This window comes from Peromyscus maniculatus, chromosome 8 (genome assembly GCF_049852395.1).
Source record: "Peromyscus maniculatus bairdii isolate BWxNUB_F1_BW_parent chromosome 8, HU_Pman_BW_mat_3.1, whole genome shotgun sequence".
Classification (NCBI taxonomy): Eukaryota; Metazoa; Chordata; class Mammalia; order Rodentia; family Cricetidae; genus Peromyscus; species Peromyscus maniculatus.
The window spans coordinates 58,741,935-58,755,066 of NC_134859.1; the positions used below are offsets into that span (position 1 = coordinate 58,741,935).

A 13,132-nucleotide genomic window follows, 5' to 3' on the forward strand; every position below is an offset into this window, starting at 1 on the left:
GAATGATTAGGAGTTGTGGCCTTGTTGGAGGAGGTATGTCACTGGGGGAGGGTTTTGAGTTTTCACAAGCCCAAGCATCCCCAGTTAGCTCTCTCTCTCTACCTCCTACTCATGGATCAGGATGTAAGCTCTCAGCTACTGCCTCAGCGCCATGCCTGCCTGCCTGCTGCCATGCTCCCTGCAATGATGGTCATGGACTCACCCTCTGAAACTGTAAGCCACAAATAAACTCTTTCATCTATAAGTTGCCTTGGTCATGGTGTCTTATAGCAATAGAAAAGCAGCTAAGACACATGGTCTAAACATGGAGTGGTAATGGGAGCTCTCTTTGTGTTCTGTCCCTGTCCTACCCTCAAAGCACACATTAATAGAATAGAGGCTCTATAAGTGGCCACTCATAAACAGAATTAAAAAAACCTGAACCTTGTGTTTTTCTGACTAGAAACTATCGTTAGCTGTGTGATTATATCACTTCTCTCTGCAAAGTGGGGAAACATCATGTGATGTATTTTGTTTATCCAGGTTTGCAAAACACTTAACACTTCTTGGCACATCATAAGCATTTGATAAGATGGTAGTTTTTCTTTTTTTAATGTGTTCCTTCAAAAAAATTTTTTTTTTACATTTTTATTTCATGTGTTTGAGTATTTTGCCTGTATGAATGTCTGTGCACCATATTTGTGCAGTGCCTGTGGAGGCCAGAAGAGGACATCAGTTACCCTGGAACTGGAGTACAGACAATTGTTAGTCTCTGTGGGTGCTGGGAACTGAACCAGGTCCTCTGGTAGAATAGTCAGTGCTCTTAACTGCTAAGTCATTTCTCTAACCCTTACGTTCTTGATTTACGTGGTGTTGGATTTGAGGCTATCAGTTGTGGGAGCTTCCATGGGAAAAATGGCTTTGAAATGAATGCAAAAAGTTGGCTAAAATCAAGCAAGTTAAAAAGTATAGTAATCTTAAATTGTTCCTTTTTTATTTATTCTTATTTTATGTGCATTGGTGTTTTGCCTGCATGTATGTCTGGGTGATGGTGTGAGGTCTCCTGAAACTGGAGTTTATAGACAGCTGTGAGCTGCTATGTGGGTGCTGGGAATTGAACCTGGGTCCACCTGGGAAGGCAGTCAGTGCTTTCAACCTCTGAGCCATCTCTCCAAGCCCCTTAAATTGTTTTTCTACACATGGGTATTTCTAAATTTCCAAATTACTTTACTTATTACTTCTAAATTTTGTGTGCATGCATGTGTGTGTGTGTGTGCGTGTGTTTTGTATACACAAGTGCAGGTGCTCACAAAGGCCCAACATTTTATATCCCATGGATCTGGAATAACAAGCCACTCAAGTTGGGTGCTGGGAGCCTAACTCGGGTCCTCTCCAAGAACAAGTTGAGCTGTTTACTGCTGAATCATGTCTCCAACCCCAAATTACTTTACTTTTAAATAACCTAGTTGTGATTTGTGGATGTGACGCAGTTTGAAAAACATTTGGAGTATTGAAAAAAATGAAGTACTGATGTAAATTGTGGCTGACTAATTAATATGTTCATTGCTCAGTGTGGCTGCCACTAGCCACATGAGGCTAGCATGGCAAAGGAACCCAAGTTGACCTAAACTTTTAAAGATTTATTATTAAAAATTTCTTCAGATATTTTATCTACATATGAGGGTTTTGTCTGCATGTTTATAAGTGTGTTAGAAGGTGTCAGTTCCCCTGAAACAAATGGTTGTGAGCTACCATGTGAGTGCTGGGAGTCAGATTCTCTGGAGGAGTTACAAATGTTCTTAAGTGCTGAGCTATTACTCCAGCCCATAAAATTGATCTTTTTAAAGACAAGGTTTTGCTGTGTAGCCCTGGCTGGCCTTAAATTCATGGTTTTGGGGATCTCAGCTTCCAGAGTGCTGGGATTAGAGGTGGGTATTGACTTCCTAGCCCTTTAATTTCTTTTAGTTTCATAATTTAAATGTTAAAGTATAACTATGTGTGGTTAGTAGCCACTATTTGATAAACAAGCACATGAGTGAGCTTCCAAGTGAAATTATGAATATAAGTAATAGTTCTATTCAATTATTTATTTGTAGTTTATAAATTTATTACATAATGCTGTTTGTTTTCGTTGTAGGTCTCCAATTGAGGAACATGGCACTGTTTTTCCTGCACTCTACCCACCTATTGCTGGACTTCTGTTGTAACAAGTTGGCAAACTCTGGCTGGAACTGGGCTGCAATAAAACATGCCAGTCATTAATGCTGACAAGAGCCTAACAAGTGCCAACTTACAGATGATTACGCATTTTGAATTCTAATGAACTGTTTTAACCTTCAGGAAGAATTGTAAAGACCTGTACATAGCACAACATGATCCGGATAATATATATACTGTTCATGTACATCCACAAACACACCTTGTACCAAATAATGCTTTCTTGTAGTAGAATAAGAATCGTGTAAATTCTAAAAGACTTTAGCAGGTTTTCTTTTCCTATTCATCGTTTCTTATCAGTTCAAAAAGATTCCTTAAAGCATGTCAGGTGAAAACCAATAAGGATTAAAAGTTTCCATATAATTTCCTTTAAACCATTAAGTCTTCATTACACTCTTTCCATTTACTAATCTTTTGTATTTTCTTTGTTTTGACACACTCCCCTTTCCTTTTATCTCTTCTATCTGCCAGAAAGTTCTCAAATCACTTAGTTAAAATACTGAAATACTAGTAAATTACTTGATTTTCCACGATGACTTCAGAGGTGGGGTCATCACTAGGTGCTTTGTCCTTTTGTACTGGGATTCACCCATCTCTTGGATTGGATGTAGCAATAACATTTTCTGGCTGTTGAGAGCTCTTGATCCTAGTCATAATCTCCTGAGAACTTTAAAAGAAAAAAGAAAAAAAAATGTAAAGTCTGTTCTAAGTTCAACTTAGTGAAATTTATTGCAAACAGTACAAAAATCCAGATTTGGTTTTATTTTTGCCCTCGAGTTGCCTAATATTAAGGTTGGATGAATAAAGCATGCACAGCTCCAGGCTTTCTACATCTGGGATTGCTATTAAAAATGCTATTTGTCCTCTCACCCTTTCCTTAGTCCTTCATATTTCTTTGTTTCTTTACTGCAGATTTCCCTCACCTATTGTACAAAGAAATTGCGATGTATATTTTCATGTAATTTGATTTTGGAATTTTGTCACCTTATGTAGTGAGTTCTTCCAAAATATAATTTTTTCCAATAATTGTCAAGTTGTTGGCTTTTATTGTATTAAATGAAGGTTATAGTACTGAATACCAGAGAAGTGCAGTTTAGAAAAATCTCAGGTTGATTCCTTATGCAAACAAACTTAATACTTGAAAATCTCATGGCCATGGCAGTATACGTATTGGGTTCTGTCTAGATTCTTTATCTGAATCTAAAAGCATTACAGGGGGTAAGTCTTTTGCTAACTGACATACATATTTTGTCACTGACATAGTGCAGTTAGGTTTGATTTTTGTTTGAGCATAAATATGTTTCCTAGACAGTTTTCTAAAACAACTTCAGTGATGGGTAAAAGTAGTACGTTCAGTGTTAAAAGACAGGCCTAAGCTCCTGTCTGGTTTTAGCTGAGAATGGGAAGTAGTGTTTGGCATATAAGATCTAGAGCATACGACAGGTGTTTGATTGTGAGAATAGGTAGGGCTCTGCCCCATGGGGTTTGGATAAATCTTTTGGCAGAAGAGGGAATGAAAGGTTTCCTGTCAAAGTCAGAACTTCCAACCTCTTATGTCTTTTTTTAAGTAGAGGAGAAATGGATGAGGATGTAGTTATGATACAGCACCATTTTTAAATCAGTTTTCTTGGGAGCATTGTAAAATCTTATAAACATTAAAATCCATAAATGTGTAGCAGCTGTGAACACCTTGATTTGATTTCATTGGAGCCCAATTCTTAAGAACTTTTAGACATCCCTCCTCCCCCGGACTAGAAGTTACCCTACAGTGCTACTGTTCTCCTACAAGGGCCTGGGAATGCAGTCTTCTTCACTCTCCATTCAGAAATTGTCCTCACAGTGGCTGCTTTGGCAATGTGGAGTTTTTTGCTCTTCTATTGCTGAGATTCTAGCCCTCTGTTGAATTAAAATCCAGGGTTTGACTGCTCTGCAAGTAGTAAACGCCCTAGTAACTCAGGGACAGCTGTTTCTGAATTTATATGTGCCACGGTATTCTATTTACCTTGGGATAACCGTGTGGTTCTTTGTGCTAGATCAAGGACTACTGGAGAGCTAAGAGTGACTGCCTTTCTTCTGAAGGTCTTTCCCCTTATGGTGCCCTGACCATGTTCTACACATGAAACAGAAGCCACAATGTTATGGCTTACTTTCCTATCAGAGATGTCATCTGTGCCTTTCCTAGTGTTCATCTGACAATGTGGATTTAAATGCCTCTACATTTGATTTAAAACTCACACTCAGGTGGCTTTTGTCCCACTAAAGCATCATCATTAGTCTGAGGCATTTAGAGAAAGTTCCATCACTACCCCACACCCCTGCCACCTATATCAGTCATCAGCTACACCTATAAAGTCCTTTAGATTATAGAAGTGTTGGCTGTCCCCTAATTTATTCCAAGTTCTTGTAGAGGCTTGCGAATTTCAGTCTGTGTAATGGGATGGTATTGGTGGCTTTATGGCCTTATGTGTTTAAAATCCACACAGTGATTTCTTTGTCAATAGAAGGTAATGCTCAAACATTTGGTTTTTTTTTTTTTAATTAGTTTTGTGATACCTGGGTGTCATAGTATCATTTAATGGCCTTTGTTCCCAGTTGTGAAGTTTTATTTATATGCTCATTCACTCTCTACAAACCTGCCCACTTTGGGTCTTGGCGCCTGTGTATCTTTGTCTGGTCTCTAGTTGGTGGAATTACCTTCTTTTTGTACTGCCACTTCTCAACATTTTCGAAGTTTGACATAATGTTTTGCTTCATTCCAGTTTTTTTTTTTTTTTAGTTCTGTAATTTGTTGACTGTATTTAACTATGTGAGTTTTGTTGTGATGTTTACTGTATTGTAAAGCACCTTAATCATGTGATGGGTGCTCTATAAATCAATAAATGATGACTTAGAGGCTGTATTATGAGCTATTTTGGTTTTAGGTGCAGGTCTCAAGCAAGTTATGGGATGCTTCCTATGTAAACAGCATATTATGCCAAATGATACACACAGAAACCTTGATGGATTTCACAATCTTTATTTAAAGAAGAAATTTGAAAGCAATAGTTAACTTCCAGTCTGGTAAAATGCTCTTTAAATTTCCAGTATATGACCAAACATCATTTCATCAGAGTTTCTGTTCATGGTGACTTAGAAACTTAAAGTGAACATACGGCAGAACATCATTTGGGATCTGTCTTGCTTAAACTAGACTGGCTCTACCTTAGAGATCAGCTAATCTATGAGGAACCTAAACTCAAAAGTGAACTGGATGAGACCACCTATCCTCTAAGCAGATTGTCATCCCTACTGGATGTGACTTTAGTGGCAAAACAGATAAGACTGAACACTTTTCTTTCTCTTAAAGATTACAGTATTTAGCTTCTTGTCTTGAGCCCTCAGTTTATATGCATTTAGTGTTAGAACTGATAACTGACTTGAAGTATTGATGTTGATGCTCATAAATTCCTAGTGGCTGTTTGGCCTCTTTACAAACTGAAAAATGTGGAGCCAGATGCCATAGAGCTGAATTAGAAACAAGAAGAAAATTGTAACCCTGATAAGCATATTGGAGTGAAATTGCTATAGAAGGGTTTAGATGTTGCACACCTGTGAACTCATTATAGTTATTCATCACTAGGTACATAGGAAGTAGTTCTGTTTGCATGTTGCTTCAAATGCAAATGAACAGGTTATTCACTAGTATCATCTGTGTGCTAGGCACTAGGCTTCCAAGGAATTTTTTCTCCCTTGCTCTCAAGAAGATACAGGAGTAACACCTTACCCAATTTACATTTTATGGAAGCCTGCAGAACTCAAAACAGAATTTAGTTTGCAGAGAAAATTACTTTCTGGCTATGGTATTTTTGGGTGTTTGATTTCAGGTGTGCAGACTAGCTGCCAAGGTAGGATTAGACATTTTGGCTTGATGAATTAGTACCTCTACACTGACCTTTACTGACACGATCAGACTTTTGAATCCTGTCCACATATGAATCAAACAGCTTTCAACAGCCAGGCACATGTTGCACAGAAAGTCCTAGGCAAGAAAAATGACTCTTCTGAAGCAGTATGTATTAATTGTAAGGCTGAGGGTATTATCCAGTGTCAAAGGACTTGCTTAATGTCCAAAGCCCTGAGTTTAATTTCTAGCATCACAAACACACAAAGAGTTGGGGAGATGGCTCAGTTTGGTAAAGTGTTCACCATGCAAGCATGAGGACCAGAGTTCAGATTTCTAGCACAGCAGTCCCTAAAATTCCAGTGCCAGGGAGGTGGAGTCAGGAGGTCTCTCCTTGGTCTGTCAGTCCAGTCAAATAAGTCAGTGAAAGACTTAAAACATGTGAGCTGGGTATGTTGAGGTACACCTTTAATCCCAGTATTCTGAAGGCAAAGGCCTCCAGTTTGAGGCTAACCTGGTCTACAGCGAGAGTTCAAGGACAGGGATACTTGACCATCTCTCAACAAATAAGGTGAAGAGCAAATGAATAAAGTACCTTGAGCTCTGGTCTTTGCAAACAGATGCTACACCTTCACACAAGCCCTATAAAAGAAATAACAACACTTGAATGCTCACAGTACCTCATTCCTAACAACACCTTACCATGTTTCTGTTAATCAAGCTACTCCTTGATAGCAGATTTTGTTATTTGTGTATCTTGAAGGATCTGGTCAAATTCTTAAAAGGATCATCCAAGGTAATAGTATCTTAAGAAGAAACTAATTTGAGCCAGATGTGGTGGATACCTCTGATTCTACCACTTGGGAAGGCAGGAGGGTCAGGAGCTCTTAGCCAGTCTGGACTACATGAGAACTTTTGTCAGAAAAAGTGAAAAATGAAACAGACTCAGGTTAATTTATGAGGGTTGCAAAGTAAGGCAAAGAGAAAATATGCTGTAAAGAGATGTCCACTATGACGGCACTTTGCAACAACTTACGTCATTTTAGTGTTAGGAACTTGAGGTTTTTTTTTTTAGGGGACTCCATGTAGAGGAAGGAGTCTGTTTATGCCTGAGGCTGGCTCACCTAGCCACCTGAAGGTCTGACAAGCTCAAAATTTGGTACACCTATGAACTATCCTCAACAGAAGCTTTGAGTTCTGGCAGTTCTATTGAAATTGACAAATACCCACTGCACTGTGTTCTTTACCCACATTTCACTTACGAAGTGCCACTACTCAAATGTTGCTTTGCCCATGTTCTCTCCACTCCTGTAGTCTCCTGCTACACCTGGAACATAAATTTTTAGCACATAATTTTTCTTAATGTATTTCAGTGCCCTTCCATCTTCGGTTTTCTAGGTGTTTATAAATCAGGGTTGCCCCCCTTTCAAAATTTTAACCCTTGGCCCTACGTTTTTATTATTTAAATTCCAAATTTTTATGATTTAAATTCCAAATTCCTTCATCACTCCATTTCACTACCCATCTTAAAATGCTTCAATTTTGGCAGATCTTCCTAAAATCTGGCAGTTCTCTATAGCACACTTCCTTAACTGTTGATGCATTATTTTTATTTTCCTGAATTAAAGAAACTTTTTCGTTGAACCGAAGGCCTCATGTGTTCTAATACATGCTAGTTCAGCAAGCCAAGAAAAAAAAAATTTTTAAGCCGGGTGTAGTGGTGCTCCCCTTTAATCCCAGCCCTGGAGGCAGAGGCAGGTGGATGTTTATTAGTTCAAGGCCAGCCTGGTCTACATAGTGAGTTCCAGGACAATTAAAGTTATGTGAAGAGACCCTGTCTTAATTCGCCACCCCACCACACTGCCAAAAAAAAAAAAAAAAAAAAAAAAGTTGAGAGGATGTTATCTAGGTATATTTCCCCTCTATTTTGCTATTATCAAATCATATAATCATTCTCACATTCACCAAAAGTTTTACAATCTTCCTTCCCTCTGTTTAATCTCCCAATATCTAATTACCCTTGCTTCTCATTTCTACTCCATGGCCCTGTCCTGGGCGTTTTTTAATAAGCTCCTAATGTTATTTGGCTTTGCCACTTTGACCTCAGGGATCTCACAATTTTCCTTGCACGACGTTGTCTTTAATAATTATAGAGCCTTACAGTTACCGCAACCCCTACTCCAGTGTGCGTTTTATGATTGATGACCTGAGTTGTAGTCTGGTTTTGGCCATAAAATTCCCAAAGCCCAGGACGAATGCTGTCATTCAAGATTTCTGACAGCGTCTCATGGTTACAAAGTAACCATGCATCACAGTAGTCCACGTTCGCTGTTCCCTGACGATCGCCTGGAATATGGGAGATCAGTCAGTGCCTGGCAATTCCCCCAAATGTCTAGTGTGTAGAGGGGATTAGCTCCGTTTCCCGGGGGTATAGCTTCGCGCTCCACTTTCATTCACCTCTTGTGTGCTCAGGCTCCTCCCTTTGCCGCGCCTCCACCCAGGTCTCGCGAGACTTGTTCACTCCGTTCCGCAGGCACATCTCGCGAGGCTGCAGGCAGGGCAGGGCCCGACATGGCGGAAGGTAGGATTTTTTGTGGACCGGCGCGGGAAGGCACAGAGGTGTGAGGGCACCGTTGGCCTGGCACAGAAGCCCCGAGAGGGGTTGGTCGGGTGTGGTTGCACGGGGCACTGCGTGTCTCGCGGGCCTTCCTGTCTAGCGTCTCGGGGTTTCCCGGGCCGGGGGTTCCTCTGCGCCGTTCCTATGGCAACGCCCCTCCCGCGGTCTGGCCCCTCGGGACCTAGGTGGGCTGGGAACGCCAGGGGTGGTGATCAGGTGCTAGGAGCAGACGCAGCCGCGAAGCTCGGCAAGGCTGTCCGGGAGGCTCCTTGTAGTGCCAGCGATGCTGGAACGGCGAGGGAAGTATCCATCTCCTTAGGAAATCGAAACTGCTGTCATGGCAGGTCCTGCATCCGGAAGGGGTGCATCCCTTGCTTGCGGAAGAGCTTGAGACTCTTCCTTGCAGGAGGTCGGGAGGAATCGGGGCTGCAACTGGGCAACGGGTTTCTTGGGCCAGCGCTGTAGTCTCTGGGCTCTTTTACAGCCCCGGCATGCGGGCGCTCCGAGAGTCTCTGAGGTTTGCAATGGGGGCAAGAGGAGGGGTTTGCTTAGTAAGGGAGTTGACCAAGGCCACACTGCTGGTGAGAGGTGTACTAAAGCCACACCGGCGTTCCTTTACCTCTTGGTTCCTTACCCTCTTTTGTAGTGTACTCTCTACGACACTGCAGGTAAAGGCATCTGATTTCTCACGTTCAGCTTCCCTTAATGTAGGATCTCTGCTTGTCAAAACTTTACAAGTGGGGAAGAAAGGCCAGAGATGGTGAGTTACCTGCCAGGGATCATAGAGTGATATTGGACCTGGCCTGTGTGTTTCTCGTGTGTGCCCCATTGTTGGAGAAAAACACTTCTTGTTGGACATTATTGAGTGTTGAAGGGTGCTTGATCAAGACCTTCCCTGTTTTGGTTTGTTTGCTAAGCCTTGACGGAACCCATCATTTCTTGATCTGAGATTTGGGTAGCATGACAGTGTGTGTAGGCTTCTCTGATTTGGATCAGGTTTAAGAAGTAATAAGACTTTGAAGTAGGCCTGTCGGGGATGTTATTTACCCTTTAGAGCTAAGTGAATTGAGGCTAGAGTTATGGCTGGGAACTGGATCCAGTTTTCCTTTTTCCTTTTTAACACCATGTTAAACACCTTGGAAGTGGAACCTCAGGCGAATATTGTCCCAAAGCAGACGAGGAAGCAAAGGAACTTCTGAAAGGGCTGAGTGTGGTGGTGCGTGCTTGTAGTTCATTCAGAAGGTTGGAGGCAGAAGGATCAGGAATTTAAGGTCCTTCACAGCTGACCTGGGATACACAAAAGCCTATACAGAAAAGGAGCTAGATGATCTGCAAACTACAGAAATATTGTACACTGGAGGCAGCCAGTGAATTCTCAGCAGTGAGGTGTGGGAGGAAGGTTCAAGAAGACACTGAGATTGTGAGTATATAGTACTTTTAGGAAGGGAATTTGAATGTTGGGGAAATACATTACCAAGTTTCAGGTTGTAGGGAGTGTAGTTTTTCTTTTTTTTTTCATTCAGTGGTTTTATTGAGCACTTACTGTGTTTGTGCTCCCGGTCCAGTTGTGGGGAGTTCATATGGGCTGAGATCAGTCATTGATTGTTTACTTGTGATTGCCTTGAGGTTATTAGAAACATCTATCTAGCCAGTGGACTGTACACCTTAACCACAGACAAGACATCCAGGATTAAATTGGTTGGAGAGGTGAAGTGATGGGGGATGATAGGTAGATACTCTTAGGCTCTGACCTCATGGTTTGCCCCATTTACATTCCAGTTTCCTAAGTTCCTGTTAAGGCTGTTTGAAAATGATGTTGTAAAGTTCAGCTAGGAAAATTTGAGGAAAGCATTCTGGGTCAGTTAGCTCATTAAATGGAAGGCATTTCCTATGCAAGGAAAAACAAAGTCGTCTAAAGATATTTTGTGAGATGTTTCTTACATTGTTTGTATTTTTGTTCTGTTTGTTTTTGCTGCTGCTTGAACTTTAATCAGGATTGTCAGAACTGGCTGCTGTTCAGAGAGAGTTGTAAACACTAATAGTAGATTTTTGTGAGATGTCACAGTTCAGTTGTCAGCATACTCTGGAGACTTTCCTAGTAGTTGATCATTTGGTGGTGGTTTGTGTGTGGTTCATTAGTTCCCAGGAATAGTAAGCAGAATCTTAAGAAACCATATATACTTGCCGTACAGTAACTTATCTGCTTATATAGAAAACTTTTTTCCCTATGGCTGTTCACTTGACTAAATATAGATCCTTAACTCAGATCCATTCTAAAAGCAATTTTTTTTTTCTTTTTAATTTTTTGAGACTAAAGTTCTGGTTAGCCTGGAACTTGCTGGGTAAATCAGGCCGGCTTAGAACTCACAGAGATCTGCCTGCTTGTGTTTCCTGAATTCTGGGATTAATGAGAGGGGTGTGATGCCACACCCAGCCTCTAAAAGCGATTTCTGTTTCCATTTTGTACACCTTTGCAGCTGTTCTGGTCTGTGTTTTCTTCAGACTCAAATGAGCTACTTTAAAGGTGTTCATGTGATCTTCCTGCTGTTACTTTTTCTCTCCTTTAGTTTACTCACCCATAGCCTCTTTTCAGTTTCTTATGTTCTCTTTAAAACAAATCTGATTTATGCCAGACATGGTGGCTCCCACACTTGGGAGGCAGAAGCAGGAGAATCAACAGTTCAAGGCTATCCTTAGCTATATGGCAGGTTTAAGGCCAGCCAGGGTTACATGAGACATTGTCTCAAAAGAATATAAAAATCAGTGCCGGGGTAATGGCTCAGTGACTACAGACTTGCCACCAAGCCCCACTACCTGAATTTGTTATCTGTGACCAATGCAGTGAAAGTGAGAAATGACTCTCATTAGTTGTCACATTAGCCCCACTTCAAGTGCTAACAACCATATGACAGTCCCCCCTCCAAATAAATGATTAAATTAATAAAATGTTAAACACAAAATCAGATCTTAACTCTCCTTTCAAAAAATTTTATACTTTTAATTTTTGTGAATGGATGTTTTGCTTGCCTGTATGTTTTGTACACCACATGCATGCCTGATGGGGGAGGAGGCCAAAAGAGGGGATCAGATCCTCTGAACTGAACTTAAAATGGTTATGCACCTCTCTACAGGGGTTGGGAATTGAACCTAGGTCCTGGAAGAGCAACCCGTGCTCTTAATCACTGATCCATCCCTCCAGCCCTACCTTTCCTGTTCTTAACACCCTCCCCCTCCAACTCCTGTGGTATATTCCAAATAACCTTGAAGTCTCAAAAGAGATCTGGTCCTAGTTCACAGTGAAACTTGTTTCTGGCCTCTCGCTTACTGTGCCCCTGTCATAAGAACTGCTCTTGTACGTTCCCAACATGTTGTTACCTCCGTCTTTGTCTCTGCAAAGCCATTTCTCTGTATGGCTGGTGAGCTTTTCTTCCAATAGCTGTTCATTTGTCACCCAGAGGGTTTTCCTGAATGGAGATCCTGTGAAGCAGGAGCTTCGCTTGTTTCCTTCAGTGCTGTCTCTCAACCTAGAATCATGCTTGCTCTTGAAGGCCTGGCATTTTGATCATCCCTTAAGCTGCTTGGTGCCTGAGGGTAATCACTCCATGGTTAAGTATGTATTGCGTATGTTCTTGACATAGATGAAATACTTAGCACCCAAAAGTGCTGGTTTGTTTTTGTCAACGTTACACAAATTTACTTTAGACATATCTGGGGAGAGGGAATCTCATTTGAGTAATTGCCTCCATCATACTGACCCGTAGGCAAGTCTGTTGTGTATTTTTCTGATTAATGATTGATTTGGGAGGGGCCAGATCACTGTGGGCAGTGCCACCTCTGGGCAAATAGTCTTGGGTTGTATAAGTAAGCAGGCTGAGCAAGCCATGGGGAGCAAGCCAGTAAGTAGCGTTCCTGCATGTCTTTCTCCCTCCAGGGGCCTGCTTTGACTTTCTTCAATAAACTGTGATGGGGAATATGGAAGCCAAATAAATGCTTTGCTTTCCAAGTTGCTTTTGGTCACATTGTTTTTATCTCAGCAATTGAAAGCAAACTTAAGACATCGTGTAAACTGGTGGGTTTCTACTACATTACTCTGAAAAACATCAGTTTTCTAGGAGTGCCCTAACCAACACCTAGTACTTGGTTTTTAAGATAGTGCCTCCCTTTGCGCCTTGAATTCATGATCCTTTTGCCTTTCAGGTATGCAAACCATACCTGGCTTCCTTAAACTACTGTCTTAGTGGCTGTTCTTGCTGTGAAGAGATATCATGACCAAGGCATTTAGTTGGGGCTTGTAGCTGAAGTTTTTTCTAGTCCTGCCCAACCTGATGGACCCCGAAACTGCTTATAAAATAATCACTCAGAAGTTTATATTAATTAAAACTGCTTGGCCATTAGCTCAGGCCTACCACTGACTAGCTCTTACACTTAAACTCAGCCCA

General features: G+C 41.2%; 2 protein-coding genes and 1 long non-coding RNA gene across 6 annotated transcripts in view; 2 read left to right on the forward strand and 1 right to left on the reverse strand.

The window, feature by feature from the left end:
• Ube2g1 (ubiquitin conjugating enzyme E2 G1) overlaps positions 1–5,095 on the forward strand; it is an 86,652-nt gene extending 81,557 nt beyond the window's left edge. Inside the window, exons 6-7 of one of the 2 annotated variants that reach the window (XR_013041735.1) lie at positions 121–213; positions 2,117–3,222. The gene's annotated coding sequence lies outside the window, so the exon portion shown is untranslated. Of the gene's footprint in view, positions 1–120; positions 214–2,116 lie in introns of both variants that reach the window. The other variant, XM_006992205.4, reaches the window with a different exon arrangement.
• A 985-nt stretch (positions 5,096–6,080) lies between these two features.
• On the reverse strand, positions 6,081–8,663 carry LOC143266909 (uncharacterized). The gene is made up of 4 exons (XR_013041736.1): positions 8,534–8,663; positions 7,339–7,403; positions 6,672–6,718; positions 6,081–6,214 (listed from the first exon to the last, which is right to left on the reverse strand). It is a non-coding gene; the product is annotated as an uncharacterized LOC143266909 (long non-coding RNA).
• Ankfy1 (ankyrin repeat and FYVE domain containing 1) overlaps positions 8,414–13,132 on the forward strand; it is a 68,421-nt gene continuing 63,702 nt past the window's right edge. Inside the window, exon 1 of one of the 3 annotated variants that reach the window (XM_076542849.1) lies at positions 8,414–8,657. In XM_076542849.1, coding sequence (XP_076398964.1) covers positions 8,648–8,657 — 10 coding nt within the window. In that variant the 5' untranslated portion in view covers positions 8,414–8,647. Of the gene's footprint in view, positions 8,696–9,186; positions 9,211–13,132 lie in introns of those variants that run through there. The other 2 variants (XM_076542850.1, XM_076542851.1) reach the window with 2 other exon arrangements.